General features: G+C 44.8%; 1 protein-coding gene across 1 annotated transcript; it reads right to left on the bottom strand.

Moving 5' to 3' along the window:
- Nucleotides 1–5,337: 5,337 nt before the first annotated feature.
- Nucleotides 5,338–7,941, bottom strand: LOC124137257 (macrophage-expressed gene 1 protein-like). Its single transcript, XM_046503487.2, has one exon. It carries the CDS (start codon nt 7,893–7,895, stop codon nt 5,703–5,705), a length of 2,193 nt encoding a protein of 730 aa, XP_046359443.2. The 5' UTR covers nt 7,896–7,941; the 3' UTR covers nt 5,338–5,702.
- Between the last annotated feature and the right edge of the window lie 2,812 nt (nt 7,942–10,753).

Below are 10,753 nucleotides of genomic sequence, written 5' to 3'. Positions count from 1 at the left end.
CTGCAGGTTTATAGTCGTCCTCTCGTGACGTGTTTTTACATCGTCACGGAAAACCCCGTTCAGCAGTACATCCGCTCCATATTTGGTTTGACAGATCGTAGTGAATTCAAGGCAGAATGGGGGCATTTCGTGAAGAAGAATAACGTCGCCGTAAAAATAGCTCGCCAGCTTCAGCGAAAACAAAGTGTCTGTATATATGCTGTATGTATGTATGTTCTATATATGCTTATGACTATATATATTCTCGATAAACGTAGCGCTGAGGCCTGGTCTGGGAAAGGGACTGATGCTGACGCGACCTCACGAGCCTTGGGGAAGACATGGGGATTTCCCGAGAAATAGCCTTTCAACTCTGTTAGGTGCATCGAGGTCACGGTCTCCCGCCAAGCTTCAGCATGTGTGAACGGTGGCGAATAGATTGATTATCTTAAAGATCTCTAACAGGTAGTCATAAATGCATTCAAACAAATCCACTTTTGATTCAAACTAAGTGTATTGAATTACACCATGCTCACCAGCGATATACTTCCTGGTATGGCCTAATACTGGGGGAAGTTTGCGCTATAAACAGAATGCCCTCTCTATGCTGAATGGACAAACAGTGCTCCATTGGGCGTGACGTTAGGATGTGATATAAATACCCGTTGTAAACAAATTCATTATTATTTATCGTTTCATCATGCTCGCACAAGGATAGAAGAAGCATTTTTCTAGTATTTTGTATAATCAAAAACACCCAGCCTCCTTTTATCTATCCACTATGCTGTACTGTTTAAAACAAGTAGGGGATCATGAAATATAAATGTTAATACAAGTATTGGGCTGAAGATAAGTGTTGACGAAAACATAGTATGCAAGAACGTATATGTCTGCATAACATAACACCAAAACACATCCCATAGTTTACACGTGCCTCACGCAGTAGGGTTACACACGAACGTAGGGTGTCATTCCTGATTTTGACACTTTCAAGGAAGGTCGAGTAATCTCTGTTGACCAATTTTTCTGTCTCTTTATTGATTCTGCTAGTTGTGATTTACTTAACTTCATGCATTGTTTGTGTAGCGATGTGGCGTCTGCAAAGCGCAAAGCGTCCACGCACTATTGCAAGCTGGAAACTGGAAGATGACGACGTGCACTGGTCAATACATTCAATGTTTCACAGTTTGTGGTCAGCAAACTATGAAAAGGTACTAACAAACCCAAAATGTTGACTATCAACCCCGCCCAGAGCGTCCCTGGGCCCAGGTCAACGACAAGAGTAAAGGATCGATTGATCCTATGACAAGCTCAACGAAATCCAGCTCAAATTGCTGCGAACTTTCATCTGGTTATCTGAGTACGAGTTACGGGACAGACGCTTCCGACTATATGACAAGAATGTTTTGTGAATAGCTATCAATTAGTGATGATACCAGGTATGCGTTAACGGTTAGGTTATCCTTCCCTACCAGTAGCACCCGTCACAAACACATGCTTGGCATTGATAGCCTAGTTATGTTCACAATGTATGGTTTTCTCAGTGACCTTTGGGTGGCACGGGAGGCCCAGCCGTCTGAGGCGCCGCGATTCGCTATGCAGAGTTGCGTCCCTTTGGCAGCCAGAAACTTATGATTGTGGGTTCGAATCCCGGTTCGCCCCGATTAGGTTTGTCAGCACCATACCCGTGCTCGTGGGTTTCACCGAAGTGGTAAACGTCTGAGACCTGCATCACTTCGGGCTTTCCTCCCACATTAAGCTGACACGCCGCGACTGAAATACTGTTAAAAGCGGCGTTAAACCCAACTCACTCACTCACTCACTCACTCACTCAGTGACCCTTGGTGTTTTTAATAAATGAATGGAATGATGCAGAGCTAATTGCCCTCCTCCCCCTCCTCCCTCCCAAACACACACCTAGTGGACAGCACTAGTCATTTAAATCTAACGTTGTACAAATGTCATGAGATATTAGCGTCGGCAGCGATTTATCAAGAAGCCAAACAAACTCTAGAAACCCAAGTACACTGGTCACAGTGTGACGCTAGCAACACAGTCGCACGTGGGCATCTGTCCACAACACATGTTGTTGAATGCAGGTGAGAACAGCACAACCAAGGCATAGCAGGCGTGGATCACAATGTGGTTGACCTTGATATAATAAAATTATATCAATTTACAACATGAACTTTAATACGAAGTCTCGCCCGCCTGCAGTAACACTTCCCGCGTCATACAAAAAAACGTTAAAATGAGGTACTTGTTGCTATCTTGCCTGGCGCTCGGCATGAATGTGATAAAACTGGTTCGACACGGGGTCACTATGGTGAGTCTGAGTGAGGTATCCATGTTTAAAGTACTGGTATCTTTAAAAACATGAAGAGTTGCACTATTGAACCTGCATCAGTCCTGAGTTTTAGCACAAGAAGCCACACCCACACCCACACCCACACCCACACCCACACCCACACCCACACCCACATCCACACCCACACCCACACGTGCATGCACGTCGCTATGAGTGCAATAATCTTGTTAAATCCCATTTCATCTCACCTCAGATCACCCCAACTCAACTCAACTCAACTCAACTCAACTAACCACAGAAACATGACATATTCTGTTCATTTGAATTAGGTCACGATCACTTCCGTTATAAGATTAAAATCACTTTCCATCCATTATCACTGAAATCATTAAACAACTGCACCACAATCACCTTCACGGCGACCTTGACCTTCACAGATGTTACTCAACATTATAACAGTTCCCGTCCCCAGTGTCTTTATGAATTTGGGGATGACCTTGATCGAGTCCACTCAGCAATAGTTCGGCTATCTGACGGTGGTCTGTAAATAATCGAGACTGGACCAGACAATCCAGTGACTGACATTATGAGCATCGATCTACGCCACTGGGATACGATGACATGCATCAACCAAGACAGCGAGCCTGACCACCCGATCCCATCAGTCGTCTCTTACGACAAGTTCATTGCCTACTCATGAAAAAAATTGTTGTGGATTAAAGTGTGCAAGGCGAACTAGGCATGTTAATTTATGTCATGCGCTGCAATTGCTGGCATTGAAACAACACAATAGGGTGGGCCAGTGGTAGTGTGTTACGTACAATCTCACACGAGGTCGGAGTTCGATTCCCCTCAAGGAAATGACACGCCCATCTCAGTTTAAGTTTCTTAAAATGTGAATTATTTCATTTCGTGAAAATATTACTCAAAACAAACATCAGTTGGGTAAAGTGCAGGAAACAATCTCTATCAACAACCAGGAAGTGACGTGAAGTGACGTGAAGTGTTCTACCTCCGGGTTACGTGCGGTCGGGTAGCCTGGTGGTTAAATCGTTCGCTCGTCTCGCCGAAGACCCGGGTTCGATTCCCGACATGGGTACAATGTGTGAAGCCCATTTCTGGTGTCCCCCGCCGTGATAGTGCTGGAATATTGCTAAAAGCGGCGTAAAACCATACTCAGTCACTCACTCACTCACTCACTACTTCCGGGTTAGCTGTGTGTGTACAGGCGACACATCTTCAGTACATTCGAAACTGTGGAATGGAAACTGTGTCAATCTGTATTGTTGTATGTTTGTATCTCTACACTTGGCTTGTTGAAAGGTTAAGTGTGAGCTCCTTAATAATCGTTTCAGACAATCTCTGTCAACTGTTCATGGTCATGGGGCATTTAACATCTCCACAAACACAAAGCAGATAACATTATCCCTGTTGCCTTTGTCATGTAAATATTATACTATATTTGGACCATTTTGATTAATGTTTCCTTGATATTCTCATGGGAAAATCACAAACTATGCCCTGCAATACTGAACTAAAAACTTTCATGTCAAGGAAATGCAAAGGTCACAATGTACAGAGGGGACCATCAACAGTATGATAACGCCAGGGGTTGTCTCCCCAACCATAATACATTGAATACAGGCGCTTAGGTCACGTATACTGTCTCCCCAACCATTATACACTGAATACAGGCGTTTAGACCACGCGTATTGACTCACCAACCATTATACACTGAATACAGGCGCTTAGGCCACGCGTACTTACTCCCCAATCATTATACATTGATTACAGGCGCTTAGGCCACGTGTACTGTCTCCCCAACCATTACACACTGAATACAGGCGCTTAGGCGACGCGTACTGACTCGCCAACCTCTACACACTGAATACAGGCGTTAAGCCACGTGTACTGACTCACCAACTTCTGCACACTGAATACAGGCGCTTAGGCCACGCGTACTGACTCACCAACCTCTACACACTGAATACAGGTGTTTAGGCCACGTGTACTGACTAACCAACCTCTACACACTGAATACAGGCGCTTAGGCCACGTGTACTGTCTCCCCAACCATTACACACTGAATACAGGTGTTTAGGCAACGCGTACTGACTCACCAACCTCTACACAATGAATACAGACGTTTAGGCCACGTGTACTGACTCACCAACCTCTACACACTGAATACAGGCGTTTAGGCCACGCGTACTGACTCACCAACCTCTACACACTGAATACAGGTGTTTAGGCCACGTGTACTGACTCACCAACCTCTACACACTGAATACAGGCGCTTAGGCCACGTGTACTGTCTCCCCAACCATTACACACTGAATACAGGTGTTTAGGCCACGTGTACTGACTCACCAACCTCTACACAATGAATACAGACGTTTAGGCCACGTGTACTGACTCACCAACCTCTACATCGCAGTAATTTTACTTCATGAACGTGTTTGTGTCCGTATCCTGGCTGACATCTTCACCGACGAACGGATCTGGACTCCCCCCTCTGCACCTGACTGTCTAACCGCCTTTTTGTCGACAGAAGTGAGAACCAAGATCACTGTTCACATATGATAGGAAGTGGGGCGTCTCGTGGTTAGGTGAATGCGTGAGTGACTGAGTTTGGGTTTAACGACTCTTTTAACGGTTCTCCAGTTATATCACGGCGTGTCAGCTTAATTGGTGAAATCCACGAGCACGGGTATGGTGCTGACAAACCTTGAAACATAATCGGGACCAACCGTGATTCGAACCCACAATCATAGGTTTCCGGCATGTCCAAGGGACGCAACTCTGCACAGTGAATTGCGGCGCGTAAAACGACTGGGCCACCCGTGACCTCTGGTGGTTAAAGCGTTTGCTCATCACGTTGAAGACCCGGGTTCGATTCCCCTCAGTGCTATAGTTTATGAAACCCAAGTCAGGTGCGCCGCCATTGTATTGCTGGGATATTGCTAAAACCACACTCACACACTATGATAGTAAGGTGGGCACAGATGGTTGGGCGGGAATTGTTAAAAAAGACACAATTAAGACAAACCTTTCAGACATTAACATTTTATGGTTATAAATGGGAATGAATCTACAGAGTATAAAACAATGTATATGATGCATTAAGAATCTGTTTATAACCATGTTGATGTCTCAGCATTGCAAGAGTGAATTTGTTTCCAACCGTGTTTGACAGTATGTACATATTAAAGTAGACAAATAGGGTCATATATGATGCAAATTGTCCACAACAAACGAATCAATAATAGTTGTTGACACATGTTTTTGTACACATGTCTTTCACCAGTGGTAACACATAAGTTCTGGCAAATTTGTCTTTCATTGGTTACTGCAGTCTCCAGAAAGTAAAAGAATTGACAATCGCCTTTAGCTGGACCATATTAGTATAACGTCCCTACTCAACGTTTACGTTCACTGCGTCACTTCCGGTTGCACCATAGTTACTTTGAGAAGACAGAAGGGGATCATCAATTGCAAGATGGCGGTATCCCGCTGATGACTTTCGGCGTCGCTTGATAAGGACGATGATGATGGTGGAGATGACGACACATCCGAGAGTAGCAACCACAGCGATCCCAGCTGCTGCCCCAGCAGACATACCACTTCCGGTAGACGACGACGTAGCATCACCGCCCTGTGCACTAATGAACTGCATTGCCTCTTGATTCTTACGCCATGTCAGGGTCACGGGGTCAAACACCACGTGGTTCTCAGTACTGGGGAGCAACAGAGGAGCAGTCTGGAATGGCGGCCGCCGGATCTTTGGAAGTCCAACTTCTGAGAGAGATCCCGCCAGAAGGCAGTAGTTGATCTCACAGCCCTGGTCAACGTAGGCCAGGTGCTGACTGTAGCCCTTGGGACAATGCTTAGGCCAGGTTTTGGATACTTGGAAGAATGAGTGCAGTGAGGGCAAGGCCGAGTTCATGTCACCCTTTGACTTAGGTTTAGGGTTCATAGCAAGAGGGTTACCAGTTGTACAGCTAATGAAACCTCCGAATGGCATGGAATACTTCATACCCAGCTCGTAGTCATCACTGATGCAGATGTGGAGGTCCTTCCCCAAGGTGCGGGTGTAGAAGTTGACAGGGCAAGTCTTTCCTTGGGTGAGAGGGTTGTTCAGCTGTGACGTGTACAGGCCTCCGAAAAGGTAGCCGGAGTCCTGAGACACCGGACCCGTAGCTGCACACCAATGCATAATGTAGGTAGCTTCGCTGTGGTAGTAGTTGTCGTGGCAACACTTGAAGAAAAGCCAGCAGGAGTGACAAGAGTGGACCGACTTTGAGTCGGACAAGCGTCCAGTGTGCAGCTCTACTGATTCATACCCATCCGGGCAGGTATGCCCTCCTGTCTTAGGGTTGACTTGGTCGAGGCCAGAACAGAGGTCTCCGTTGTTTGAGCCTGAAGACATACTGCAGGTTTGGTAAACTCCACCAAATGTCAGGTTAGTGTAGGGACTTTTGCACGTTCCGTCATCCAGGTTGGCCGCAGGGCTGAAGTTTGGCGAGTCCAGCTCTGTACAACCTCTGTACGTGTTAAACTCGTAGTAATGGAGAATAGTCTCCTCAACAAGGGTCTGAAGTTGATAGAGGACGGAGTTGGGCAGCTCGGGGAGAGAGGCGGAGTTGATGAGGAAGAAGAGGGGGTCACCGGACCTGTCCACAGCCACCAGTTCATGGTCCACCTCGTTGGTCCAGTCGTTGGCTGTGAAGTTGGATGCCTTGAACATAGGACCTCCCAGGGTATCTATCTGAGACGAAGATCTACTCTGCTCATATGCTTTCTTCACTTCATTTGACGTAGAAGAATGATAAGAGACATCAATACTGAAGATCCCAAACAATGAGGCACTCGCTCCAGCCGTTATTTGATTCTTTGTGAATTTCCTACTGTTCACAAATTCCGAAGACACCTGGTCTTCTTGAACCAAGGCAGCACCGGCATCTACACTGGTGACGACGTGTGTCCCAAAGTCCCGCACAAGAAGTTCACTATCATAGCGTGCTTGGTCCGTCTTGTTCAGTTGCAGACTTCCCGCGATACTCAGAAGACGAGACTTGAACGTGGGGTGGAGAGCGGCGTCGGGTTGTAGCTTGGCTGAGTAGCGAACGTACCTCAGTTGGACTCGGGTTGTGTAAGATTTATCACCTATCTGTTTGGACTTCACATTCTCATAACCGGAAGAAAATCTACCACTGACTTTAACTGAGTCGTACTTAAGTCCCGCATCGATGTTTACACCGTGAGCCGTGGTACTGGTGTAGTTAGACCAATGTGAGATGAGTTCAGCATAAACGTTCAGCTTACTTGCCTTCAGAGGGATGGTGTTGACTGTATCGGGGATGAGGAAACGGCCGTCTTCAGTTGTCCGACACCTGGCGTAGTTGTAGACGACTACGAGACCGGCGTCCACGTTCCGCAGGTTGTCCCAGCCTTGACCAGGCAGAACTTCAAAACGCTCAAGTTTCTTGTTATCTCCGTAACACGCTCGGACGTCACCTTTGGGAAACTCAGGTTTCTTGACATTGTTAAGCAATTCGCCCCTGATTACGCTGGCTACAATACTAACAACGATGGCGAAGCCCAACATGTCGACTGTCGATGTCGCCACCCGCCCTCTGAATGATTTATTTCCTTACAGATCACATGATATGACGTCGTCACCGAAACCTCGCTGAACTCATGCTTCCTGTTTCTATATCTCATTGCTACTCGTACTTGTTACTCATTCATACCAACAAGTGAGTAAGTAGATAACTGACTAATGTAACATTAACTGTAGTTCTTAAGATAATAAAATTATAAAATAAAAAAATAAAAAAAATAATATAGAATAATATAATAATAAAAAATAAAACAAAACAAAATAAAATAAATTAAATTAAATTAAATAAAACAAACTGAAATTAGATAATAATAACAACGATCCCTGGAGAGGATACAATTCAAGCCTGTAAGGCGCGAGCAGAATTTAATTAACGTAAAGTGACGTAATCACATCCTCCTGGGTACCCATTCGAACAAAGTCACATATTTAATTTATTCATTCGCAAAATAAAAGGGTGACCAACTGATTGTTCACTAATCCTCAGCTGGGACTTTGTCCGTTTTTTTCTCGAAATCAGTCATGCAGGTGCCTTGTTTAATCCGTATTAGTTGGTGGTCTTCTCCAAAGCAATGAGTAAATACTTCAGTGTTCAACATATTAGACTGGCAAGGTGTATATATTTAGCTGGTCCGTCATGGCAGCATCTTTCTGAGTGAATATGACATGTCAATACACATAAAATGTATGCGTGAGATTGAATTGCACGTCCGTGATTGGCTGCTACACGGTGATAATTAGGGATTAGAATTACCTGAAAAAACACGGGAACGTATAGTACAAGTCGAAATAGGGAATTGCATCGGACATCATTTGAGTGTAATGTCCTCCACATATCTTGAGGTGGCTTAGTCATTGAGTGAGTGAGTATGGTTTTACGCCGCTTTTAGCAATATTCCAGCAATATCACGGCGGGGGACACCAGAAATGGGCTTCACACATTGTACCCATGTCGGGCATTGAACCCGGGTCTTCGGCGTGACGAGCGAACGCTTTAACCACTGGGCTACCCGACTGCCCCTGGCTTAGTCAGTGGAAGGGAAAGGATAGTTGACTGTTTTTGAATGATGTCAGATCATCCATATGCCTGAAACTTAAGTTAAACTTCTTGACTAAATTGTTGTGTTTTAACTTTGCCAATCCGAGCAGAAATTCTTATTCATGTACAAAGAAACAGATGACTGCATTCGTGCCTGTCATTTACCATTGATAATATAAACGGTATCTGACAGCAATTCATATATACTAGGAACAATATTTAAGTGAACACCCTAATTTACTCAGAGCGTCCTGTTGTCGTATGTGAGTGAGTGAGTATGGTTTTACGCCGCTTTTAGCAATATTCCAGCAATATCAGAAATGGGCTTCACACATTGTACCCATGTCGGGAATCGAACCCGGGTCTTTCGCGTGACGAGCGAACGCTTTAACCACTAGGCTACCCGACCGCCCCTGTCGTATGTGATGCCAGCCGAAAACCATGATGTTCCCACCACCGCATCTATCGTGTTCTTGGACTGATGCCGGATGGTTCCTCCTCTCTCCACGCCATCTCCAAACACGTTGTCCACCACCTGTAAAGCTGTGCCACTGTGGTCTATGATGCATGAAGGATGATTCCTCTGGAAGGACGTCTTGATTTCAGACCCGCAGTTCTCAACCTGTCTCGTATCGTTGACGTCGAGAGTCGGATTCCCGTGGCAGCCCTGAAGTTCTGGCACAGAACTGAATCAGTTCTTCGACTCAATGGGGGCTCCGTATCGATCCTGCCTGGCAGTTCTCTGTCCTCTACCCACCCTAATCTTAACCTACCCGTTCAATGAACCATGTGATTATAATCTTTATTGACACATGCCAGTTACCAGGATGTGTAACTATGGACACCATGATGTACATGAATTTGCTTTCCGCGTTTAGTAACTGTTTCGCCGAACAAAGGAAGTCACTTCATTCTTATAGCTGAAAATGACAGGAGTTCCCTTAAATGTTGTTCCTCGTATATTAATCTCCATATCATACGCTCTAACAACGAATTGTGTTGCTGTTGACTTTCCTCCGACCATAAACGGAAATACAAACCGTCAAAGACAGGAAATAGATTAATTGCCGAAACAGATTTTATTGGACATAAAAGGCAAAATATAATAAACATATAACGTTCTATTATAGTGGTGTAAATGTTATGCTATTGAAAATAACTACCTAATATGTGGTCATTCGTCTGATCAATGTTGTATCATAACATATTCACTGACAAAACCCATACCTGGTAACAGGAGACACAAGCGACACGCCCTAAAAGAGGGATGGCGTAACAACTCAATTAAATATTAATTGTCAATGCAAGAGAAAAACCAGTCTAGATTATCCGCCGAAACAGATTCCAATTGGCGTAATGGGCAATATAGCTGTGAAAGCTATATGAATTGACACTGAAAATGATGACACCAGTGAGGCTATATGGGTTAGTATTCCCTGCAAATCCGCCACCTCTTCTTCATTTAAGGAAATATTTAATCGTGATTCCGTAGGCCGCTTGACTTTCACTTTAACAAACGTGACTTTAAAGGAAATATGTCAAATCAAAAGGTCACATGCTTCAAGCAAACTTACAAGGAAGTCTTGCCACCTTCCTGGTTATCAGTGTGGGAAATAATGCATCTGCGTTGCTTGACTGACAAAATAAGCTTAAAATCAAATACGAGTATGACAATATCCACGTCATAATGACATTGCATGCCAACCTTGATATCAACGATTTTAGGCGTGAGTGCCCGCGCGTGAGTTCCCCATGCGTGAGTGAGTGAGTTTTAACGCCGCTTTGAACAGTATTCCAGTTATGT

The sequence above is a fragment of the Haliotis rufescens genome, unplaced genomic scaffold (genome assembly GCF_023055435.1).
Source record: "Haliotis rufescens isolate VD_foot unplaced genomic scaffold, xgHalRufe1.0.p SCAF_11, whole genome shotgun sequence".
In the NCBI taxonomy this organism is placed as follows: domain Eukaryota; kingdom Metazoa; phylum Mollusca; class Gastropoda; order Lepetellida; family Haliotidae; genus Haliotis; species Haliotis rufescens.
Note: the sequence above shows the minus strand (reverse complement) of the source record. Positions and strands in the feature narration are given on the sequence as shown.